General features: G+C 43.9%; 1 protein-coding gene across 1 annotated transcript in view; it reads left to right on the forward strand.

Annotated features, from left to right (window-relative positions):
• Positions 1-27266, forward strand: part of mllt10 (MLLT10 histone lysine methyltransferase DOT1L cofactor) — a gene marked incomplete at its 3' end in the record, with an annotated part of 87239 nt that overhangs the window by 29066 nt on the left and 30907 nt on the right. Inside the window, 5 exon segments of the mRNA XM_083777662.1 lie at positions 7531-7632; positions 8666-9119; positions 10136-10360; positions 11104-11553; positions 12271-12384. Coding sequence (XP_083633788.1) covers positions 7531-7632; positions 8666-9119; positions 10136-10360; positions 11104-11553; positions 12271-12384 — 1345 coding nt within the window.

Genomic DNA, 27266 nt, shown 5'->3' on the forward strand with positions numbered 1-27266 from the left:
CAGGGGGTTTACGTGGTTATGTTTTAACAGCCACTAAAGAGATTAAAATAGGGTGCATTTTGCATCCCAAAACGCAGTTTATAGTTAAGGGACGCAATAAAACAACGACCTCTGCATCCACGGGATGCACTACTGTACTACTGTACTGTTTTTTATTCTAGTTTATTTTGATAGCTTTAGTTATAATAATCATTTCTTCTTCTGTTTTCTACATGGATATAACCACATTATAACCATATAAAATGAAATGGGAGTTAAATGCTGCAATTTGCAAAAATGGCAAAATTGGGACTCATCTAAAAGACCATCCCTGCATCCCGGGACTCATTACATTGAAAACCTATTTACATCACTGCACACATACTTTGCTGTTTTTTTTTTCTTTAGCACAAATAGTGAAAATAGCAGCGCTACAAGCTCACTGTGTGGATGCATTCATGACATCGGAGGAAGTCGACTCTCTCCATTAACCCGTTTTAAAATGGATTTAATGCTTGTTTTTCTATGTTTTTTGTGGTTTCTTCATTTGTTATCTTAGTTTTTTTTTTTTTATACCCGGAACAACTGAGAGGCGTTTATTATGCATGTGCTTGTGCAGATGTTTTATGGCACATGTTTATGTTCATGGCACATGGCAAATTGGTTTATTTTTCTCCTTTTTCGTTAAGTTGTAGTAAGAATGGTAAACAATGGATCTTCCTTTTTGTTTGGTGCATAATGTAAATGTAATGGGTTCTCTAATTGACTATTCAGCATGTTTTTCATGCTTTCATTAAAATTTTACTGGGTCTTTCTGTCTTGACAATCGCAGCTTCTGGACTGTGTGTGTGTGTGTGTGTGTGTGTCCGCGCGCGCGCGCACGTGTGTGTGTGCATGTGCGTGCGCATGCGTGTGTGTGCGTGCGTTGTGCGTGTGTGTGTGTATGTGCGTGTGTGACTGTGTGTGTGTGTGTGCGCGTGCCTGATTCAGTCCAACTGCCCTGGCTTTTGTTACCACAGCCTGATTTGCATTAGCCAGGGCCCATCCCCCTTGAGCGTGCGCACGCGCGCGCGCGCACACACACACACACACACACACACACACACACACACACACACACACACACACTCCTATCCACATTCCAGGGTCAGAGATCAGCTTGCTGTGTGTGTGTGTGAGTGTGAGAGAGAGATGTGGTTTTGGGGAGCTCAGATGCATGCCTACCTAATGTTAAGCCCTGCAGTCAAACAAGCAGCAGGGTCTAAAAGGATTCTACACCGTCCACTTAGAAAAAGCCCCGCAGGAAACACACACACACACACACACACACACACATTCTGGCCGGTCAGAGATCCAACAGGAAACGGCACAGGGGAATTCCTGCCTGGGCAGGGTGGATTAGTTTCCCCCCTTTCTTCCTGTTCCTCTCTCTCCTCTCCTCCTGTTTTCTCTTACTCTCTGGGGCCTGATGGCAGCTCTAGAACACACATTCTATGTTTTCTCTTACTCTCTGGGGCCTGATGGCAGCTCTAGAACACACATTCTATGTTTCTCATACTCTCTGGGGCCTGGTGGCAGTTCTAGAACACACATTCTATGTTTCTCTTACTCTCTGGGGCCTGATGGCAGTTCTAGAACACACATTCTATGTTTTCTCTTACTCTCTGGGGCCTGATGGCAGCTCTAGAACACACATTCTATGTTTTCTCTTACTCTCTGGGGCCTGATGGCAGCTCTAGAACACACATTCTATGTTTTCTCTTACTCTCTGGGGCCTGATGGCAGCTCTAGAACACACATTCTATGTTTTCTCTTACTCTCTGGGGCCTGATGGCAGTTCTAGAACAAACATTCTATGTTTTCTCTTACTGTCTGGGGCCTGATGGCAGTTCTAGAACACACATTCTATGTTTTCTCTTACTCTCTGGGGCCTGGTGGCAGCTCTAGAACACACATTCTATGTTTCTCTTACTCTCTGGGGCCTGATGGCAGTTCTAGAACACACATTCTATGTTTTCTCTTACTCTCTGGGGCCTGGTGGCAGTTCTAGAACACACATTCTATGTTTCTCTTACTCTCTGGGGCCTGGTGGCAGTTCTAGAACAAACATTCTATGTTTCTCTTACTCTCTGGGGCCTGGTGGCAGTTCTAGAACAAACATTCTATGTTTTCTCTTACTCTCTGGGGCCTGATGGCAGTTCTAGAACAAACATTCTATGTTTCTCTTACTCTCTGGGGCCTGATGGCAGTTCTAGAACACACATTCTATGTTTCTCTTACTCTCTGGGGCCTGATGGCAGCTCTAGAACACACATTCTATGCTACTACTACCCATTTGGATCCACGTTAACCGATAACGCTAAGCATAACCCGCACACATTTTGCAGGGAACGTAAGTGGCTCGTCTGTGCGTCGGGTTTTTCTGGTCCACCGTCGCAAGTCCCATTTCTCTAGCTTAAAATAAATGACCTGTTTGGATAAAAATAAGCCCTTCAGCTCGGGAAAGGCGCGCCACTTGTCTGCTTATCTTATAGTTGAACATTAGCCTGGTTTTGAAACGAGATCTTTGTCATTGTATTTGTCTATGTTGGTGGTTTCTTTCAGTATAAAAGATGTTCTTTTGAATCACTTAAGCCAGTGGTGCTCGACCCTTTCTGATCGGCGGGCCACACTTGAAAATGTTTTTGAAAGTATTCGCGCCCCGCCCATCTGAACCACCTAACATGGCAGCTCTGTTAAGTGGCCAAATGGGTGGTCCATGTGCATTTTCTGAACATGTTTATTTTAACGATAATCAATCGATTGGATCGATGGGCCTAACGTAGTATATACTGTAATGTCAGGATTCACATTCGAAAGTAGCAGATCTACAAGTTCAAAACACGTCGATTCGTGCCACGTTTCGAGCTTGTAGATCTGCCACTATTGATGCTTTTGTGTCACGCTGTAGTAGTATGATCAAGTATAGTAGTTCATTTATGGATTTAAGTTAACATTTTAGCTTTTTTTGAATAGCCTAAATAATGATTATTATGAACTAATTTGGCCGGGGACCCCCCCTTGGAAATCCCCTCCCCCAAGGACTCACTTTAAGAACCAATGGATGCTTTTTTTTCCTTTTTCTTTTCTAGGAATAGTCCTTCTGTTGTTTCCTAGCTCCTGTTCAGAGCTAGATAGCCGGGGGTTTGACAAAGACGGAGAAGATGCCAGCCCACCGTTGTGGCGCTTATTGTTCTGGTGTTCCACTGACAGATAGATAGATTCGGGAGAGCCTCATCCTTCAGCGCAACTCATATTTAACCCCACGCAGTCTGAAAGAAGCCCTCGGACGGTGTCAAATGAGCGGGTTCCGCTAATGGGGCCGAGCCGCCGGGCCAGAGCGCGCCGCTCGGGCCTTTGTCCGCTCCTGTATAATCCATTGACCTGATTGATAAGGGCGTGTCAGCACTACATTGTCTGTGCGTTCGGCTTCCCACGGCTAAACGCTCTCGCGTCCAGCAGGCATCTTGAGTCATTAGGGCTGAAGTTGTGGAGTTTGTTTGTGTGTGTGTGTGTGTGTGTGTGTGTGTGTGCCTGGGTTCACGTGCCTGTGTTTAATGTGTGTATTTAGAGTGTGTGTGTGTGTGTGTGTGTGTGTGTGGATCTTTTGTGTGTGTGTGTGTGTGTGTGTGTGTGTGTGTGTGTTTAGAGTGTGTGCGTGTTGCTCGACCCTCTCAACCTAGCCTCTGTCCATCAACATCCAACCTCTGGAATGTTAATGAGAAACAACAAGAGGATCAAGAAATATCTCTCTCTGACTCACTCTGTCTCTCTTTGTCTTTCTATCCCTCTCTCTTTCTCTTTTCTTTGTCTCACTCTGTGTCTCTCACTCTCTCACTCTTCTGTCCGTCTCCCTCCCTCCCTCTCTCTCTCTCTCTCCCATATATGCCCTCTTATGTCTCACTCCTTCCCTGCTCCACACCACTCTCTCTCTCCTTCCTAGCCATCTTAGTCTAGTAGCCAGAATGTGAACCCGGACATGTTGAGTACACCAACATTTTAACATTTTGATGTTAGAAAAGAAATGTTGAGTATGGGTCCCCAGCATGTAGAAACTGCCGGATGCTAACTTGCATATGTTGAGCAATTTTCATAAGGAAAAACTAATCTTAATTTCATGCTTTATGTAGCATGTGACATGTCAAACTAAGGGGTTTGTTAATGGTACAGTATGGTCACATATTATGCCAATTATGAAAATTGCTCAACATATAGCAGACCTACAAGCTCGTAGCGCGCCACTCGGTGACGCGCTATGAGATTGTAAATCTGCTATTTTTCAATAGCCCAATCCCAATGACTGATTTCAGTCATTGGGATTCCGCAGCCGCCACTAGAATCTCTGGTACTGAAAATAGCTGATCTACAAGCTCACAACATGCGACGTGTTGTGAGCTTGTAAATCAGCTGTTTTCAATTATTATAGTTGTGTTAAGATTAAAGAGTATTTGTAGTGGTCAAACGAGACATAGTTTCTGGAAGTATCTTCCATAAAACCGTAACGCGATATATCGTAAAAATTTAAGCTTCAATCTCGAAAAATAGGAACTTCACAGTCCTACATATTAAGGACACTTTCATGCTGTTTCACAAATCACAGATTCAAACTGACAAATCTCCTAATCTGATTTCAGTCTATTGAAAAATAGCAGATCTACAGCCAGGTCTGCTATTCTTTTTTAATCGTGAAAATGTGGCACAAATCTTTGAATATATATTCTTTCAGAGTGAATGTTTTTAACTCAAAGCTTCCCTGGAACAACATATTTTCCGATGGGGGTCGGTGGCCAAATACATATATTTTTGGGAGTCCTTGACATGAAACTGATATAGAAACATTTTATTCAGAAAACTGTCAGGATTTAGAAGGCATTTGTAGAATCGTCCTCTGGTCAGAAGTAGTGAAAATAGCAAATCTACAAACTAAAACAGTTAATTGCCTAGCGCTATTGTATACGACGTTGTTTACAGTCTGTTCTAGAGAGAATGGGTGTCTATTAGCTCTGGAGACCCAACGCTGTTTGAAACGCCTTTGACACTCACCCAGCTGGGTTGATTGTTCCACTAGCACCTTTCCCCAGAAGGTGTCTGGGTTGTATTCATTGTGTGTGTGTGTGTGTGTGTGTGTGTGTGTGTGTGTGTGTGTGTGTGTGTGTGTGTGACTGTGTGTGTGTGTGTGTGTGAGACTGTGTGTGTGTGTGTGTGTGTGTGTGTGTGTGTGTGTGTGTGTGTGTGTGTGTGTGTGTGTGTGTGTGTGTGTGTACACTTTAAAAAAACACACACTTCCATGTAATAACCTCTTACACGTATGTGTGTTCGTACTACATATATGAGGTGCAAATGTGCTGGCACCCTCTCAACCCCTTCAAGAGTGTGTGAGTGTGATCCAAGGTGTAAATTGAGCCGTATGTGGTCTCGGGGAGCAGAGATGTGACTGGATGAAACCATTAGACCTCTGGCTCCCAACGCGCACCGCTTACAGACCCACGCTGTCTTCACTTCTCTCTCTCCTCTCGCTTTCTCTCCTCTTTCTCTCCTCTCTTTCTCTAGGTGTGCAACAGTTCATTGAACTAATGCATATATATTTGAGATCTGAGGCCGATTCCACAAATGCCTTCTAAATCAGTGGTTCTCAAACCTTCCTTTTAGCGCCAACAACCCCCAAAATGATATGAATCCATTCTGGACGGGAACCCCTTTTGGTGTTAGCATTATGTTATGCTTTAGCTATTGAAAAATAGCAGATCTACAAGCTCATATAGCGCGCCATTTTTGAAGAATCGTGAAAAGTGACATGAAAGTGTTTGAGAACGACTGACATGGAAAAACACAGCTTTTTCAAGAAAACATCAGGATTTAGAAGACATTTGCAGAATCGTTCCCAGGTCAAAATGGGTTAAGGTTAGGATCAAATGGATTCTTGATTATTTGATATTTGGAAAAAGTGGAAAGTAATTAGCTGCAGCATTAGCTCTCCTTGTTTTCTGGCCCCGTCTCCCCTGGGCTCAGAGATCTCCTACCTTTCATCACCGTCTAAGCCTTGGAAACAAAGTGCCTCTCTCTCCCTCTCTCTCTCCCCCTCCCTCCCCCCTCTCCGTTTTGTCCCCTCCATTCCATTTCTCCCATCCTTGTATCGTCGCTGTCAGATGGAAACCTTGTAACTGACTTTCCAGGAAATGGAATACTAAACATAATAGTATCTGTGTTTCAATGGATCCGGTGCAGTTATCATTCAGTCACAAGCTCTTGCTAATTCTTAATAATACTTAAAGGACCACTTCACCACTTTTCAACCTATCTTCATATAATAGGTCCTCACTAACAATCATGATAAAATGGCATGATTTTTTTCTACACTGTCTGTGTCTCATAGTAGGGCTGTGGGGAGTTTAGAAACCGTCTTCCAGTGACATCATCATTAGACAGATTATTTTTTAAACAAGATCTTTTTACAAAAATGTTTAGATTTTCATTATTGTGAGAACGATGGCTTCCATTTTCGCATTGCAACTTTTCAGGTCTAGAAAGCCTGCAGTTTTTATTAGCTTGTATTCCCCATCGATGATGTCACTGGAAGACGGTTTCTAAACTGCCCACAGCCCTCCTATGAGACACAGACTGAGTAGGAAAAAAATTGCGCCATTTTATCATGATTATTAGTGAGGACCTATTATATGAAGATAGGTTGAAAAGTGGTGAAGTGGTCCTTTAATAATTGGTTCATTATTTATAAAAACCCACACTTTAAACATATTTAAAATTGCTGTTTGGAGGAATGGGAAGAAGTATCAAACTGGGTGAATTAAATCAATATTCTTCACGGTTTTGTTCAAAGATAGTAATTAAAATTGGCTTTTTAAAATGGAAATTGTCCCATTGTTTTGGCATCCATTGTTAGGTATGCCCATACGATGACCACGGATATGCTCTACAAGTAAGTTTCTGTTTTTCATTTCACTACTTCGTCTTTAACCCATTTTGGGCGGGAAGGGAACCCCTCTTGGTGTTTATAGCATCATGTTATGCTTTAGCTATTGAAAAATAGCAGATCTACAAGCTCATAGCGCGCCACTCGGTGGCGCGCTATGAGCTTGTATATCTGCTATTTTTGAAAAGTCGTAAAAATGTGGTGCAAATCTTTGAAGATATATTTCCGAGCGAACATTTTTAACTAAAATATTGGCTTCTGGGGGGTCCCTGGAACTACATATTTTGAGATGGGGGTCCGTGGCCCAATAGAGATAATTCTGTGGGTCCTTGATATGAAAAAGGTTGAGCACCACTGTCATAGATAGGGTTTTTCAGAATTTATTTAGGATTTAGAAGCCTTTTTTTTAATCGACCTCAGTCCAAAATGGGTTAAGCTTTCTGTAAGTCCCAGGTCTCTGAACACTGCAATGTGTCCACGAGTAGCTTCACCCATCCGGTTCTCTCTCTCTGTCTCTGTCTCTGTCTCTGTCTCTCTCTCGCTCTCTCTCTCTCTCTCTCTCTCTCTCTGGTCTCCATCTTCAGAAACACAAGGAGAGGGACCGGCATAAACCCAAACACAAGAAGAGCGGCATAGACCTTTCTCCGGCTCTCGTTCTTCCAAACATCCTGGTCCCAGACCAGAAGGTGAGACCAGATTAATGATTTAGTTTTAACCTTAAAGGGACACTTCACCCTTTTTGCAAAAAAATATATGTTAATGACGTTTAGAAGCTTTAGAACACTTTCCTGGGGGGCTTTATGTGTGTAATATGTGGTTTTAGATATTTTAGATTGTAGCAGTGAGCCTGTTGTCTCTGATGTCATGGACACTGGGCTCACTTCCTTCCTGGACTACATGTTGTCTCAGTAAGACAGCTCTCCCCCTATCCGCAAGGAGGAGCAGTGCACCAAAGAATTATGGGAATTGTAGTCCAGGAAGGTAGTGAGACCAGTGTCCATGACATCAGAGACAACAGTCTCACTGCTACAATCTAAAATAACTAAAACCACATATTACACACATAAATACCCCCAGGAAAGTGATCTAAAGCTTCTAAACGTCATTAACATATATTATTTTGCAAAAAGGGTGAAGTGTCCCTTTAACCCCGCTCTGCCTTTACATCCCTCTCCTCTCTCCTGTCTTCTCTCTATTTATTTGCCACCACATTTTCTTATTTAATCATCCAGTAGACACTTGGGTTCAGACAGATCTGCACTGACCTCTACACACCCCTCTCTCTCTCTCTCTCTCTCTCTCTCTCTCTCTCTCTCTCTCTCATGATAAATATGTTCTACATTGCCAAAGCATACATACAACAAAACAAAAGTCAACATTGCGCACACAGAGACAACAACTCTCTGCGCACACAGAAACAACAACAAACATCCCAAAAATAATGAACAAGCAATACAGTAACGATGAAAATAAATTAAGAGACATAAACACAACAGCAACTTAGTGACCCTGTTCAGACAGATATACCTGTCTCTTCTGTCCACTGGCTGTCCCTCAGTTGATGACAACTCCACATGTATTTTGCTGCCAAAACTGTGCATTTGGACTGTTCTCCCAGAACATATTGGAGGGATGAGTTATTAATGGTGGATTCAAATTCTTTATATTTTTCTTAAATGTAGGGACGAATGACTCTCTCTCTCTCTCTCTGACAAACAGAACTACAACAGCAGCTCGGGCGGGGGCTCCGGAGGAGGAGGAGGGGGCGGGGGGGTGCCCTCCTCGGCCTCTCAGAAGCAGAGGCTTGGAGACGACGGCGGCTCGGCCCGCTTCACCACCGCCAACTTCCAGGAGGTGTCGTCGACGTCAGCGGGCGGGGGCGGAGCCAAGGGGGGCGACGGCGGAGTAGGAGGAGGCGGAGCCTCCCTGGGGGGGGACGTGGCGGGGGGCGTGGGTGGCAAGGCGGGGGGAGGGGCGGGAGGGCCGCCGGAGGCCAAGAACAAGCGTGGCGGCGGAGGAGGAGGCGGCGGGCACGGCGGCCACATGGTCACGCAGCGCGGCGGCCGCAAGTCCTTCAACTCCTCGGGGAAGCTCCTCCTCCCTTCTGCCGCCGTCGGCGCCACGGCGCCCACCTCCGCCTCGGCCTCTGCCGCCACCGGCCCGTTCCACCAAGGTGAGACGTGTGTGTGTGTGTGTGTGTTTAACCCATTTTGGGCGGAAACCCTTTTTGGTGTTAGCATTACGTTATGCTTTAGCTATTTAAAAATAGCAGACCTACAAGCTCGTAGCGCGCCACCGAGTGGCGCGCTATGAGCTTGTAGGTCTGCTATTTTTGAAAAATCGAAGAATGACTGACATAGAAACATAGCTTTTTCAGAAAACTGTCAGGATGTAGAAGACATTTATAGAATCTGATCTCAGGTCAGAATAGGTTAAATAAGTGTGTGTGTGCATGTGTCCAGATATCAGTACAGTGAGGTATGTTGCCGTGATAAAGTCCCCTCGACCGGCCCCTCTGTCTCTGTTATCTGGGACTCTGTCTGGACCAGAGCCCACATATACATTACGCACGCACGCACGCACGCACGCGCGCGCACACACACACACACACACACACACACACACACACACACACACGCGCAGCCTGTAGGGAGGTTATGACTTGAGTGGGAGTCAGTGTTCAGACTGAGCTCGTTGTGTTTCATGCTATCAGAACCTGGAGGCCCTCGATGCTCGCTCGTGTGTGTGTGTGTGTGTGTTAAGGCTGTCCCCAGACATTCAGGGTTCGAATGTTCGCTCGTTAGGGTTGGCACTCGAATCTTAATTCATGGCCTTGAACCATTCGTTTTTTTTTATTATTATTTAAAAAAAAATTACTCAGAAATATATCTCGGCGAGAATGCGATATGAATGCAATATGCATAATAAGAGTACTATGTTCATGTTGTGTTTACAATAATTTGAAAGTCCTGACCTGCATGACAGCAGAAGAGACAAAAACAGTGACACACACACACACACACACACACTCTCAATGCGCTTCTGAGAGTAGCCTACACAGGTGGAACAAATGAATGAAAGAGAGACAGGCCTCGTGTTGACCAGAGAACCACTGATCTATATTCTATATTCTATCTCCTCTCCCAGAGAACCACTGATCTATATTCTATATTCTATCTCCTCTCTCAGGCCTCCTGCTGACCAGCGCCAGCAAGCCTCCCTCGGCCCCGTCGTCCTCCAACGACTTCCTGAGCTTCTCGGACCCGTCTCAGCGCCCCGGGGGCGGGACCACCTTCTCGTCCCCGCCCTCCTTCAGCAGCTGCCTGGTGAAGCCGGGCTCCGAGGTGGGCGGAGCCTCGGAGGGGCCCGCCAACCTCTTTGGCTCTCTGATGTCGGCGGCGGCCACGGCGTCCGGTAGGTGACGAGCATAGCGCTATAATAATATCTAGAGAGCAGATGAGGAGCGACGGCATAGCGCTATAATAATATCTAGAGAGCAGATGAGGAGCGACGGCATAGCGCTATAATAATATCTAGAGGGCAGATGAGGAGCGACGGCATAGCGCTATAATAATATCTAGAGGGCAGATGAGGAGCGACGGCGCGTGAATCTATTCTACGTCCGAGCATAGCCATGGTACCTGCCTCTGAGAAGCATGTTGAAGTCAGAAATGAAGAAGGAAGTAGAGCCATCTAGTCAAAACCACATAGAGCTCCCTAGATTACGCACGGCGAGCCTTTCTTTCTGAGCGCCTAACAGGGAAGTGAACGGCAGCGCGCATGTGTGAAAAGCAAGGAGTACATCGCAGAAGGATAGGCCAACCTAGAGTCAAACCTAAAATCACTGAAGGACGTGTGCACACGTCGTCGCAATCCATGGGTTGGATTAGCTATGATGTTTCCATACGTCGTACGGTCTGAATGTGTCTGCTTGTAGATCTGCTATTTACTTTAAATGTTTTGAATAAAATGTAAAACACATATTTTTGAAACATTTTATCAGCACAATTCTCTTGGGGACCCCCCCTGGCACCAAACGTTTTCAGATGGGGGTCCTCAGCCAAATTCATATAAAAATATGAATTTGGGCAATAGCTGTTCTAATATGCTGTGTGTGTGTGTGTGTCTGCGTGTGTGCGTGCCACTGTTTGCTGCAGTGGGCGGGAAGCTGTACGAGAACTCCCACAGTCACGCGGGGAGCGAGGCCCCTCCCAGCCTGGTGGGGCCGGCCACCGGCTACAAGAGGCAGGCCCCGCCCACCATGTCCTCGGGGGGGCCCGGTGGTGGGGGGATGGCGGTGGGAGGAGGAGGAGGAGGAGACGACGGCGCCAAGAAGAAGAAGAAGGGCAACTGGCGGAACAAGCACGGGCCGTGCGGCTACGCCACGGACATCAAGCCGGCGCCCGAGCCCCCGGCGCCCGCCATGCTCCTCGCCCCCTCCTCCTCCGAGGCGGTGGAGGGGGCGAGGGGGATCATGGCGGGGGGCGGCGCCGCCATGGCCACCGCCCCCTCGTCTTCCGTCGCCCTGTCGTCGTCGCCCTTGTCGTCGTCGTCGCCGGCCCTTTCCGGACGGCCCGGCTCGGTCCCCGTCGTCTCCACCGCAGGAGGTAACTAAAGCTTTCACTTCTGGGGAGTTTTACTAGTTGAGTAGTTGTTTAAATGTTAAATAAAGAAATGCAAGAATAAAGAAATATGCAAAGAAATATTATAAATGTATTTATTTATGTGACAATCTTAATGTTTTACTAGTCGACTAGTTGCCTAGTTTACTAGTCGACTAGTCGAGTAGTTGTTTACCTATTAGGTAAACATTCAATTACATTGGTGACTATAAAATAGCATTCTAGCTGATCGTGAGGCCTACAATTTTTTTTTTTTTTTTTTTTTTTTTTTTTAGTACCAACAAGGTCGACTTGTTTGATTTACTAGTCGACTAGTTGAATAGTCGACTAGTTGCTTAACCCATTCTGGGCGGGGTTCCCTATTTGTACCTTACCCCCTCAGGCCGGGAACCCATATTTGGGTTCTGTACAGTATGTACAGTATTCAAAAATGTAAAAATTTTGATTCTGCTATATCAATATTTGAAGTTTTTCAGAAACCTTAGGTCAGGATTTAGAGGCGTTTTTAGAATCGGCCTTAGGCCTGAATGGGTTAAAGCCCTAGCTAAAACTGCCATATGTATAAAAAATTAAAAATAATAATGAATACGTTAAATGATAAATAAAGAAATGCAAGAATAAAGAAATATGCAAAGAAAAACATTATAAATGAATAATTAAATGTATTTATTTATGTGACAATCTATGTGTGTATGTCTTTAGGCGGTGAGCGGGCGCTGGGCGCTGTGGGCGGAGCGGGCATGGGCGTGCAGAAGTCTCCGTCGCTCCTCAGGAACGGGAGCCTTCAAGGGCACGGAGGCGTGAGCACGGGGACAGGTGAGCCGTGCGCTGCACACACACACACACACACACACACATACGCGCACACACACACACACACACACACACACACACACACACACACACACACACACACACAAACGCCCACACACATACGCACCTATTTGCAAACCTTTTTGGCCCAGGGGCCCCTGCAAGTCTTAATCCGTCCCTGGCACGCATGCGCAAGCACACACACACACACACACACACACACACACACACACACACACACACACACACACACACACACACACACACACCCACACACACCCACACATATTGAAGTGGTCTCTTCATCTGTGATCAGTTGCTTGGCAACTGCCTTTATGCTTTGGAGTCACCCCCCCCTTCAAACACACACACACACACACACACACACACACACACACACACACACACACACACACGTCTCCCCTCTGTCCATAAATTACTGCCATTTATGCTGTCATTCCATATCGTTGCCCGTCATGTGAAAACCTCCCAAAAGAAAAGTCCCAAAACTGTTACTTTTCAGGAAATGGGGGGGGGGGGGGGGGGAAATAACCTGTAGATCCGATGTATATTATTAAATATAGCAGATCGGCTATTTTGGACACTTGTGTCAGAGTCCTGCAACGGGCCGGGTGTCCGGCTGGAAATATATACTGTTATAAGTTCACGGGTACGGGTGGTACTGTACTTTACTAAATGTTATAAGTTCACGGGTACGGGGTACGGGTGGTACTGTACTTTACTAAATGTAAATATACTAGAATTTCGCTCATCCCAGAGTTACTTTGCCGCGCACTATGGGAAGAAGGAAATTGCGGGAGTTGACTCCACATGTAGTAACGGATGGGTTATTAGTTATTATTATGTGTCCTTATTAGTGTAGTGTAGTGTAGTCAACACGTTATGGCTCATACACCCTGCCCGGTATTTGCTCCGATTATGCTGTCGGGGAGCACTATTGCCGCTGGCCGAGATCGTGATCTACCTTTTGGGCACCGCTTAACTCAACCTTTTTTGTCCCAGGGCACACTTTTCATAGCCTAAAAATCTGGGGGCACACCTAGATATACGGTTTGTGTACACTGTATATATACCGGTGTGTTAATATAATACTTGTTAATATAGATACTGTTATAAGTTCACGGGTACGGGGTACGGGTGGTACTGTACTTTACTAAATGTAAATATATACTGTTATAAGTTCACGGGTACGGGGTACGGGTGGTACTGTACTTTACTAAATGTAAATATATACTGTTATAAGTTCACGGGTACGGGGTACGGGTGGTACTGTACTTTACTAAATGTAAATATATACTGTTATAAGTTCACGGGTACGGGGTACGGGGTACGGGTGGTACTGTACTTTACTAAATGTAAATATATACTGTTATAAGTTCACGGGTACGGGGTACGGGTGGTACTGTACTTTACTAAATGTAAATATATACTGTTATAAGTTCACGGGTACGGGGTACGGGGTACGGGTGGTACTGTACTTTACTAAATGTAAATATATACTGTTATAAGTTCACGGGTACGGGGTACGGGTGGTACTGTACTTTACTAAATGTAAATATATACTGTTATAAGTTCACGGGTACGGGGTACGGGGTACGGGTGGTACTGTACCTTACTAAATGTAAATATATACTGTTATAAGTTCACGGGTACGGGGTACGGGTGGTACTGTACTTTACTAAATGTAAATATATACTGTTATAAGTTCACGAGTACGGGGTACGGGTGGTACTGTACTTTACTAAATGTAAATATATACTGTTATAAGTTCACGGGTACGGGGTACGGGTGGTACTGTACTTTACTAAATGTAAATATATACTGTTATAAGTTCACGAGTACGGGGTACGGGTGGTACTGTACTTTACTAAATGTAAATATATACTGTTATAAGTTCACGGGTACGGGGTACGGGTGGTACTGTACTTTACTAAATGCGGGCGGTGTTCTACTATAAGTGCACTGCAGGATGTTATAAACAGTAGCAATATACCGCAGCTGGGTGCTTCTCAACCGCGGAGACAAGTTAAGTCTGTCACGTTCAAGGAATCACCAGTGATGTCACGTCACTGACGATTCTGACGAATCCTTCATCATGGCGTTCTTTCTGCTGCTGTGCCACTTCCGTGTTGCATAGCAGTGACATCACGGCCGAATCCTTGCATCCTTATCGTAGCATTTCACGTGTGGTATTCATCACTATACGAGCTGCAGCCTATTTCCGTCACGCTCACGCTAATGAAACACCAAGGGATTATAATGTCAACATTCAAGTGCAAAATGTAATCCAGGAGAGGTAATGCGTCACTCTGCAAGTTTCACTGCAGTTAAATTTATATCATTTATATCATTTCTAATACAGACATAGCCTCGGATCAAGACGGTCATCAGGCTAATCATTTTTTTATCATGCTGTCCTTGTTGATATAACGAAATGATATAACTCCACGCACCACCACATCACATGCAGTGTTGGATGAAATTTAAACCCATTTTGGGTGGGAACCCCTTTTGGTGTTATACTTTAGCTATTTTTGAAAGATCGAAGAACGACTGACATAGAAACAGCTTTTTCATAAAACTGTCAGGATGTAGAAGACATTTTTAGAATCTGATCTCAGGTCAGAATGGGTTAAGTCAAACATAGCGAGTGGTGATACCAACGGATAACGGGTCCATTATTTGACTGGCTATATATATATATATATATATATGTCATCATATATATATATATATATATATATATATATATATATATATATATATATATATGATGACGAGGGTAATGGGCAGGACATTGTTTTTACTCTAAAACTCTTGCAGACTATACCCTCCACAAAATGATTCACGCTATGCCGTTAATAGATCAATTTAGCCCCGCACTTTTGTATTGTTTTAAGCTCACTTTGCATTGCAAAGCAGAACCTTACCATGGTCGGGTCGGCAAAGACATTCAGTGTTGGTTTCAGTTAATGGTTAACTCGTATATGAAAATGTTGTCATTGTCTAGCTAATCATCCTCATGCCAGTTGAAATTACATTATTATAACGGTTGACTAATGACTGCAATGCAATGACTAATCTCGCGTGGCAGATGCAACGATGCAGTCTACCATTCATTGTCAATGGAAGCCAGCGATGTAAAGAAGATGCATCCAAGCTACCCTTTGTAGCTGCTGCGAAAGCTACAAACTAAGCTACATATTGAAGCTGATCTGGGTTCAACTTCCAGATGCAAAGCTGCATGCTGGATTGTTTTAATCCATTTTGGGGCGGGAACCCCTTTTGGTGTTAGCATTAAGTTATGCTTTAGCTATTGAAAAATAGTAGATCTACAAGTAGTAGTAGGTCTGCTATTTTAGAAAAATCGAAGAACCACTGATATAGAAACATAGCTTTTTCAAGAAAACTGTCAGGATGTAGAAGACATTTTTAGATCTGATCTCAGGTCAAAATGGGTATATCTTCCCCGCCGGCCGCTGTGCCTCAACGTCACTATGTGTGAATGCAACACTAGTGTAGCACATCGGCTGTGTCACGTGGAAACCTCATGTCCAAAACTGTTGCTTTTCAGGATTCAAAATTCAAAAACGGCAAAAGTAGCAGATCTACAAGCTCGAGACAAGTTTCCAGCTTGCAGATCTGCTGTAGCATGATCAAGTAGGGCTTGCAGATCTGCTGTAGTATGATCAAGTAGGGCTTGCAGATCTGCTGTAGTATCCCACAAAAAGTTAGAATATGGGGAGATAAGAGGTTTCTGCCCGACAGCAACGATATGTAGACCTCTATGCAAGAGTGTCTGTGATTTTGTGTCTATATGCATTGTGCGTGTGTTTAAATGTGACTGTGTGTGTTTGTGTGTGTGACTGTGTGTGTGTGTGTGTGTGCCCTTGTTATCATCTCCTTACTGTAAATATTTAGCCTAGGGTTAATGCAGGGCAGTGATGGGAGGCTGACGGCTGGATAGTTAACCTGATAGATGTGTGTACGTGGGTGAGCGGGTGGGTGGGGGGTGCAGGCAGGGGGTGAGTTTTGGGCCAGGTTAATGTTTGATAGCAGGGGGGTCATATATGGGACAGGGAGGGGGTGGGGTTGGGGGGGGTGGGGTGTCGCTGTCGGGTGGAAACCTTGTATATCCAAAACTATTACTTTTTTTGGGGGGGGGGGGGGGGGGGAAGGTTAGCGTGTGTTCCAGTGGATCCAATGTACCCGGTAGTTATTTTTGTCCAGTTGTGGTTCTCAAGCGTTTACGTGTTAAGGACCCCTGATACGTAATGTATTTGGCGCCCGCTTACCCCCCCCCCCCCCCCTCCCCCCTCCCCTTTCTAAAATTGCTTTGTGCCAGCCAGGGACCCCCAGCAGAGAAGATTTATGTCGACACCCCCATCACCCAGGACGAAAGTTCTTTGTCCTTTCTATTAGTAACGCCCGACGCCCAAGACGAAGTTTGATCCAAAAGACATTATTGATATGAAAACGGACCGCATGGCTCCACAGCCTAGAAGCGCCTGTTGTGCAATTCTCAATGTTGCGCAACAGTGAGACGTCGTCGAAATTCTCCCTCCCCTGTTTAGCCGACGACAACGAAAATCTTAAAACGTTAATAACTTAACGTTAACGTTAATAAATCTAAATCATCCCGTCTAATTATGAAATAAAACATCCCGTGTTAGACGGCCCTCCGCTGTCCAGTCGCGATAGATTTATTCTTACCTCCCATTGTTGTCGATTGCCTTTAGAGTGGTGTGGCTATTGTTAGCTGCTACACACACATTCACAACAACATCCGGTCCATGCATGTATGCATGCATGTATGTATGTATGTATATTTTTTACATACTTTATAAGTCTGTATACTACAGGGTGCGTTCGGATATGTGCACACTAACATATTTGTTTGTATTGCACAGTGCGCTCAGAGCACTACATCCGAACGCACCCGTAATATAAAAAAGCAGCAGGTATGTATGTACGTGAGGTTAGATGCAAAAAGCAGCAATGCATTGACGTGTTCACAAGAGAAGGTAGTTTGTAAAACAGCTAAACTCAATGAAAGGTCTGTCTGCATATATAGGGGACCAAAAAAACCACACATCCAGCATATATTAGGAAAAACAGCCCATGGAAGGAAAGTGCTTCAGTGTGTTCCAACAGTCGATGGTAGCTGGGTGGAAGCTGTTCACAGATCTGGTGGTCTTGCCCTTGATACTGCGGTAGACCTCAGGATGTCTAGATCTGGAGGTGAGAGGGAATACAGAACAAAGGTTCGAAGGAAAAACCTCTTCTGTGCATCGTCTATAAACTCTGAATCGGTCTCCATCAGACACCGACGAGAAAGAACCGTGCCTTTCTGTCGTATAGTATAATAATGATTATTAATTATTTTTATTTGTTCACTTCACGTCCATTATTTCTTCACAAAGATTATTCTTCTGAAAGTGTCCTTCACAATTATGGGTGAATTCTCACCCGTTATAAGTGCACTGCTATAAGTGCACTGCTGCAAGGATGCTGTCGCTAATGGGAGCCAATTAGAACCTATTTTGGGCGGGAAAATAATGACTGGAGCTCCATTAAAATGTGACACTGTCCCAGTCCCTGATTCAGTTACTGATTGCAGTACAGATTTGAACCCTTTCTGACCTGAGATCAGATTCTAAAATGTCTTCTACATCCTGACAGTTTTCTGAAAAAGCTATGTTTCTATGTCAGTCGTTCTTCGATTTTTCTAAAATAGCACACCTACAAGCTCGTAGCGCGCCACTCGACAGCGGACTGACCTCATGCTTCTTTTCACCTGAAATAGGGGAGTTTATATACTAAACTACACAATAATCTACATTTATATCTCAAAACAATCTATGTCAACAAAAGGAATATAATATACAGCATCGTTTAGAGACCTTTTATCTCCATATTTCACTGTCGCACAAGAGTAGTGAAACTATCAGATCTACAAGCACACCAGCGCAATCCTCACAATTTTCACTATTTTAAATAATTGATGAAATAATAGAAAAGGGAAGGGTTTTGGACATGCAAGGTTTCCACCTCCGACAACAATATGTAAAATATAATATATCGGTCATATCTCCCCTTGTAGTGCTGTTCTACTTTAGACCTCCCATGTGTGGCCTAAACTTTACCACTGGGCATGAACTCAATTCTGTGATGAGTCTTTTTCGGGGAGACAAAGCGGGCCTCAGGCATTAGCGGGTTACAATGTTGGTTCTGGGGGTGTATCACAAGTGAGGGGAGGACGGAGAAGGAGATCAGCCGGAGAATCGGAGCGGCAGGGCCGGTATTGCGGTATCGCTGTACCGCACTGTTGTGACGAAAAGAGAGTTGAGCCAGAAGGCTCTCTGTCTACCGAGCAATCTTCGTTCCTACTCTCACCTATGGTCATGAAGTGTGGGTCATGACCGAAAGAATAAGGTCGGGAATACAAGTGGACGAAATGAGTTTTCTTCGACGGGTGGCTGGCATCTCCCTTAGAGATAGGGTGAGAAGTTCAGTCACACGAGAGAGACTCGGAGTAGAACCGCTGCTCCTTCGCCTGGAAAGGAGTCAGCTGAGGTGGTTCGGGCATCTGGTTATAGGATGCCTCTCGAGCGCCTCCCTAGGGAGGTCCTCGACGCATGTCCCACTGGGAGGAGACCCCGGGGCAGACCAAGGCGCAGTTGGAGGAAACACATCGACTCACTGGCCTTGGAGCGTCTCGGGATCCCCCCAGGAGGACGTCACTAATGTGGCTCTGGAGAGGGAAGTGTGGAGCACTCTGGTGGAGCAGTTGCCCCCGCGACCCGACTACGGATAAGCGGTTGAAGATGGATGGATGGATTGTTGGTTCTGTGGGGGTATCAAATGAAGTGTTGAGGCATGACACTTGTAAGAGCCATATGATGTCTAGTAGTATTGTAGTACTGATGATGTCGCCACAGGGCGTGGGCTAGACCCAGGTTGCTTGAGTATTTAATGGGCCCTAATCAAGCAGCAGGTGTTGCTGATTGGCAGAGGCACAATGTTTCTCAACTGTGTTTCTTTGAGCTGTAGTCATGTATCCTGAACAGTTTATTTATGTAAGTATTTATTGTGTGCTGAGGTGACAGATCAGCTAATAAATATCTCGGTTTGTGAACTCAATGGACAAGTTTGGACTTTCAGTTTATTTGAGCACACTGAACACACAACACTGAAGATGACCACAAAGTACCTGGTTCGATTCCTGCCCTGGAGGAGACCTTTGCTACATGTCCATCCCCCCCATCTCTTCTCTCTCTCTCTCTCTCTCTCTCTCTCTCTCTCTCTCTCTCTCTCTCTCTCTCTCTCTCTCTCTCTCTCTCTCTCTCTGTCTCTGTCTCTGTCTCTGTCTCTGTCTCTGTCTCTCTCTCTCTGTCTCTGTCTCTGTCTCTGTCTCTCTCTGTCTCTGTCTCTCTCTGTCTCTGTCTCTGTCTGTCTCTGTCTCTGTCTCTGTCTCTGTCTCTCTCTCTGTCTCTCTCTCTGTCTCTCTGTCTCTGTCTCTCTCTCTGTCACTCTGTCTCTGTCTCTGTCTCTCTCTCTCTCTCTGTCTCTGTCTCTGTCTCTGTCTCTGTCTCTCTCTCTGTCTGTCTCTCTGTCTCTGTCTCTCTGTCTCTCTGTCTCTCTCTCTCTCTCTCTCTCTCTCTCTCTCTCTCTCTCTCTCTCTCTCTCTCTCTGTGTCATCGGTTTTCTATCTCTTTCTACCATCGTATGTAAATTTAGCACATGCAACAAAAAGTAAATGTTGCATATTATTAATACAAAGTAATATAAATTGTATAAGGGCTCATGGTGTGTGTGTACGTGTATGGATGCATGTGCATTCTCTCTTCTCTCTATATCTCTCTCTCTCCATACCCCCCCTCCCCCCCCCCCCCCCCCCCGGCCTGGCACAAAGCACTCTTGTTCCTGTAGTGAATGTGCGCTGCCCCCCCGAGCCATTCAGTCCTTTGTGGAGCCGAGGGGCCCCCTCGGTTCCCCCTCCTCTCGCTGGGTCAGAGAGGGGGGGGCAGGCCCAGGGCTTATCCCCCCTCTCCCCTGGGGAGAAGAGAGAGAGGGAGGAGGAGTTTGAGAGAGAGAGGAAAATGACTGTGTGTGTGTGTGTGTGTGTGTGTGTGTGAATGTTTAAAGTTTAAAATAAGTGTGTATGTGAGTTGATGCGCCATCCTGTTGAGAGGGTTATCTAATAGTCCAATAAACAGGCTGTACACTTAAAATTATGGATTCACAAGATCTGGCATTTATTGATTGCCCACAATTATCCCAAATTGAATGGTCATGTGATATATACATGTGAACAGCAAAGACATATATGAAAGCAAATACGACCTGTTACGTCACGAATTCGGATTCGATCATTATCAGTCCACAGATTTGGGGGCCCCGCGAAGCACAGGACAGAGAGCTGGCCTATCCTGGAGAATTCTGACGTGTCCCTCTCTGCCCTGACAATATATACAGTACAGTCGCAATCTCACTGAAGTGACCTTGCATACACACAGCTCAGGCGGCACACTCTGAAAGTAATGGTAACTGCTTGAAGGGTCTACTTTACCCCACCAGCCCTCCTTGGTAATGAGTAATCAATTACCAGATATCATACAGACGTTCGAGGGGCACACCAATTCAGGGACGGTAGAACACTGCATTCAGGGGTTAGTGGTACACAGACATTGAATTCCAAAAGATGAAAAATAAAAAAGAATGACAATTAATAGTCAGGTCAATCATATGAATAGAAGTACATTGCGTCGCGGATGCGGAAATCAAATCAACCATAAATCACATTGTACATATCAAACTTCTTGTAGTATTTTACTTATTGTCAGACATCATTTTGAGGCATCGTGCAGGTGGACACTGGTGGTGAGGAAAACCAAGTTAGTATGCGTGTGGAAACCTGTAAAATAGTAAAACCACTCCTTTTTTGGGGAAACCAACCACTAGGAACGTTCATTTTGTTCCTACCATTCGGCATTGTTCCATGTCCTGCACACTGAAAACATGTTGACAAAAATTGTACTCCGGGATGCCCTTGGGGGGCAGAGTTCTCGCGCGGGGGAGGGATGGGCAATTGTTTATTTGCCCATCCATCCTGTTGTCCAGTGGGTAATTGTTATCGCGAGTCGCAACCCGACGTATAGGCCTTGAACTGCTTAGGCTCCGGTATGCAAGGCACAAGGTGACAGGGCAGTTCGCACTTCCCATCAGGTGATTTTAGGACCAAACTCGTATCCCCCATTCGAACCAGAGACAGGGCCGTCTCTGCTCCAGGGGCGGTGGCACGAGCTGATGGTGCACTGCTCCTTGTCCCGCAGCGTCCCGCAGCGTCTGCGAGCCTGCAAGCCTATCCAGGTGGAAGTTGTGATGGAATCCTTGGTGCTTGGGTATATGAACCCCGCCTGGGTACTCTCTGACTGACCTGTTTATGGAAGCAAAAGCTCGCAAAACAGTTCCCCTCCCCCCTTCATCGACAATACATATATATATTTTTAAACATAAGGTTCTAGAACTCCTGGTGTGTCTCATATTTACATATTTGAAGTTCAACACTGGGTGTAGCTGTGTTTTTGTTTTCATACTTACAGTTTTGTTGACAACTGTAGAGGAACCACAACAAGGACAACAGCAAGATAACAGAAGCACACAACATTCTTTTTGCCGGCACGTATAATCATTCAAGGAGGTTATGTGATTGGGTTTTTTGCATATGTTAGTAAGTTAGTTATTTAGGTCGCCTTCGGTTTGATTGACATACACAGAATCACAGATACATTTATTCAGTGACAATAAAACGGAATAGGTCACGGCTCGGTCACGGTTCGGTCATCCTACCCAATGATTTGTTGAATCCAACCAGGTGTCCCTCCTGGATATGAACTTGACACCTTGTTGTCCATGAGGGTCTTAATTTTGGTCTGTAGTCCACTTAAGTAAAATTTGGAAAGTCTGGAAAGTCTGGGTCTGTGTTGCATCCTGACCTTGTATGTGAGTGTACCCCCTGCTATTACACCTTCAGACATTGACGTCCCCCTGATCCTGTAGAGAATTTATTAGGGAATTTATAGGATTAGGGTTACTCTCAGGGTTATTCTCTCCCCTCCTTCATGTGACATATTATTGACACATTAAAACATATTATTGACATTTAAGTCTTTCAGAACTCCCTCCTGGACACCTCCTGTGGGACAAATAGTTAGTTACTTTTGATTATACATTTTGGCAATTATTCCATCTGTTGGGGGGCTTGGTTATTTAACCCAGACATTGCAAACCAATTATTCAAAGACATGAGCCTCTCGCATGCTCTCAGTCCCTCCTTGACACATACCAGGCCAGAATGACCCTCCTAGAACTCACTCAAGTTTACCCACCTCTCTTGGGGAGATAATATTGAAAGAACGCTTATTTTCAGTATTTGATTTTTTGTTCACTATTTTTATTGTGCTACATACTCTATATTCCTAATTTCGTAACTGCACCAATTTATATTGACCCCGTGTTTTTGCGCTCTGTGTTTTCATTTTAATTTCAACTTGATTTGATATTGAACCTTCAACCTAATTTTCCCCGCTTGGTCTGCAGCAGACCCTTAAATATATTTGTTGTAGTCAACCCCAACTGTTTCCATTTGTATTCAATTATTCTCCGTTCTTTGGGAAAGGTCACTTGAAATGAATCATATTTGTAATTTGGATTCCCAGAGGGAACTTTTTCCCCCGAAAATAGCCGCTCTACATGCTGCTGCGTTGACATGGCCTTTTGACATGGCCTTATAATGGCCCAACGTGCATTCATACCATACACAAACACTCCAACAGTTGCTACTAGTATGGAAGTCCATGCTGCTCTCTCTCCCTCCTGCGGCTTTGTACACAATTTTATGGTTCACCGGTGTCATATATTAGAAGTAGCCTACACCTAATCTAATTAAACCATAGAGAAAGGAGCTCTCTAAAACAAACTTCCGACTGTACTGTAGTGAAAACCCGTGTCAAAGCATCGGATCAGTACTGACCGCTAGACGCGGCTAGTCAAGACTCCCTATTCCATTGACAACATGATTGACATTCAAGACACCAGGAACAGCATTACAGTACAGAATTTTTTCCCAAAATGGTTCAGCTCCATTGTTACAAGAACCTTTTTATGCAATAACCTACATGTTTTCACTTAAACTCTGCTATCTCAGTGCCACAATATCCAAATAAGTCAAACACTTCAAACTGGTTCTAACACCTGCGCATTTACACATTTCCAAGATGGAGGGAGGGCAGATGAAAGGCAGAGAAAAGTATCTAAAGAAACAAAATATATATATATTCATATTTCTCCTGAGCGTTCTCCCCATGGCGCATTTACACATAACCAAGATGGAGGGAGGGCCTAGGGAGATCGACGAAGGAGAAACTAAGAATAATTAAAGATATTTATATTTCTCCTGAGCGTTCCGCAAAAATGCACTTTTTATGGAGGGAGGGTACCTAGAGGAACAGATGTTCCCCCCTGCACGCATTTACACAGTTTAGAGCGCACTGCAGAAGACCCAGGAGAAAGATGGTCAATAAAAGATAAAAAAGACATAACATTGATCTGCCAGAGTTTAACTATAATAACACATATCTCTTGATATAATATCTCATTGACTCCTACTTTAGGCTACTTATGACTCCATTTATCTAATTACACGACAACCATACCAACATGAGGCCTATTAATGAAATTTTGCATTATTTCCTCATACATTAATATCATGGGGACCCTGCTTAAGGTGTCCGTGGACACTTTTGGGACACTGCTTTGGGATCGTTATTTGGTGCATCTTCTATAGATCTGCTCCCTGTTTGTATTTTGCCTGGAACTCCACAAAGTTCCCCATAGACACTGAATAATGACACATTTTACTTTACATCTTACTTACATTAAGGTAAACTTACTTAAATTTGTAGTACTGTACTTACTTGGTCAATTTGAGCTATTTTTTCAAAGACCACTAAGATTTATATTTAAGTTAAACCTTTTGGCCCTGCCCCCTTTTTGGAGTTCTATATCTCATTTGGCCCTTTAGGAAAAAATACTTGCCCCCCCCTGGTCAATCATTGAAGCGTGACCACGCTCAAACCTAGTCGAAGTGGGGGTAAACATATGTTTATTACGTGCTGCGGAGTGCACTATAATGTTACCCGAATTGTGGCCCTGTTCCAAAATTCCTGAACCTCTCTCATATCTGATCCAAAACAAATGGTCGGCCCCTTGAAGGCACAAGCCCGACAAAGCTTTAGTTTTTCCAAATGATTTTAATTATTTTCAATTTTATTCACTCCATTTAGTATATATATATATATGACTTTCCTGTGCAGTTACTTATTATGTCAGATTAGCATAAACGAGAAAACTATCCCCTAGGGTGCGAGTGTATGACCGTCTAAGCCTATAGTCCTTTCCAATTGTTCCAATTAATGACTATTATATGAAATGATTACTCAAAGTGAATGTAGACCCACGTAACATTTGTTTTTTTCTTAACCCTCTGAAGTGTTCAAGTCAAATCCCATGTTGTTATTGCTTTTCTCTATGGGAAATATGCGTTTTTGAATGATTTATTGAAAATTCTCTGTTGTGACTCTGTGACAATAAAAGACCTTCAGAGAAAGCTTGACAAGTTTTCTTCCAGGAAAAAAATGAATTGAGTTGATACAATGTATAGTTTTTGTGTTGGAAGCCATTTAAAAAAAATGCGCTTTTTTCAAAAGTGCTTTTTAGCACATGGAAAAAAGATACAATCATTTTAAGGTTTATTTTGGTAACAGCTTTTTTTCTACAGGGAGCCCATACCTATGACATATCTCATTTTAAAGGGTGATTTGTCTAGTTCAATAATAAAAAAATAAAAAGTTTCCCACATGTACCACTGTAGATATTTTGCCATCTATAAATAGCATGGTCAGTCATTACCAAACTGACCAACCCAAATAAAACCGCCTACTGCCCCCTACTGGAACAAGATAGAAACTCACTGTTATTCTTTCATGAAACTTGACATTTTAACGAAGATTTCGATATATAATATGTTTACATAGTCTTACCAGTACCCTAGTCTATTCATTCATGTATCTCAAAAACCTGTTATGAAGAAACACAGTTTTGATAAAAAACACATCCAATGACATAGTTTTCCGGACTTGGTGCCTATGATATGTATAGAAATGTAGACTTGAATGTTTACTGTATTATATAAAAAAAAAATTGGGTTCTTACCATCTACCGTTACAGAGTAAATCACAGTTGAAACTCGCTTAGTCAGAACATAAACCTCAGAATAGTGTAAAAAAATGACATGTATCTCGGATTGAAATAGTGCATTTTTATTTATTCTGACTACCAACATAATAAAATTATAATACATATATTACAGAAAATAAATAGGCCTACAGCCTAAAACAATTTAAAAAGAGGCTCAAACAGGAATTATTGCATAGATATAACCTGGAATGAGCGGGGAGCTGAGCCTTGTTTATGCCATGTATAGTGTTGGACTAAGGTATAACATTGTAGCGTTGTCTGTTTGTCTTTTTTCCACTCCTTGTTTTGTTTTTTCTCGTTGTCTGTTGTTTTTTGTTTGTTTAATTTTCTATTCTTCTATAAATGTCATTTGTTTGTTTTGTTTATATGTTGATTGTTATGCATATCTTCAACAGTATTTTGGAATACGTTGAGATAAGGATAGGCACTAATAAGCTTTAAGCTTCTGCCTATGCCTTTTCGATCACAAAAGAAAAAGTAAACTGTTTTTGTGTAATGTCTCCCTCTCAAAAGATCGAAATAAACTATTCATTCTACATACAAAACAGTTACGCCTCCCCCAGTGTCCCCAAACCACTGCAGTCCAGTTCTTGACGGTGTGTACTGTGTAGGCTAAATAGAAAACACAACTGCCCCCTGAAATGAATTAATGTATCTGGTTCAGTGTCGGAGAAGTCTTTTTCTTCTTCATCGTCATCATCAGCATCATCATCATCATCATGGTCCTCGGTCGTCCTCGCGGCTCGCCTGATGTATATACAAATAAAGACACATTTAGCTGTAGTCAGTGCTCGCTACTATATATGTCCATTACATGGTGTTTTTTACCCGGCGATCAAATACATTTATTGTGCTGCCGTGGGCCGATGCTACAAATAGCTAATAGTAATGCTAACTAATTAGCAGCTACATGGTCGGTTTGGGCTAATACCGACCCTTATATATTCTCCGATGACTGCTAGCGATCAAATGATTTTATTGTGCCGAGTCGTCGCTACAAATGGATGATTGTATAATTAGTATCACGTATGTATGTAACCATTTGTGCAGTGTTTGTTTTTTTAACTTTGCAGAGCTTCTGGAGCGCAGGCCGCAGCCTGTAACGCTAGCTACGCTCCAGAGGCTCGGCAAAGAAAAAAAAACACATTAGCTCAGCGGCCTGCCTTACCCCAGCGGCGCGGCAAACAGGGATTAGAAACTATAATACACACTGAATAGATATAGCATATAATGTTTCAGACAATAAGATTCTTACCATAGAAAAATCTGGTCACCCGTCCAGATCGTAGTACGGTGTCATCGCTCGAGCCAGGCCGGGAAGAGCGAACTCAGAAAGCCCGCAAGCAGCTGGCTTGCTCCCCATGCAGGCCAGGCATGCAGATCCCCAGGGGGCGGGCACGTTTTATAGCCAAGATGTGCGCGCGTGTTACGTGACACGGGATTTCTGGGTATTGCAGTTGGAATTTCAACAAAGGGACTTCACACAGCGATGCGGAGGTTATTAATATATCGATATTAATCAAGAAACAGAATCACGGGTTTTC

The sequence above is a fragment of the Protomyctophum parallelum genome (assembly GCF_964188405.1).
Source record: "Protomyctophum parallelum genome assembly, chromosome: 12".
Taxonomy (NCBI): domain Eukaryota; kingdom Metazoa; phylum Chordata; class Actinopteri; order Myctophiformes; family Myctophidae; genus Protomyctophum; species Protomyctophum parallelum.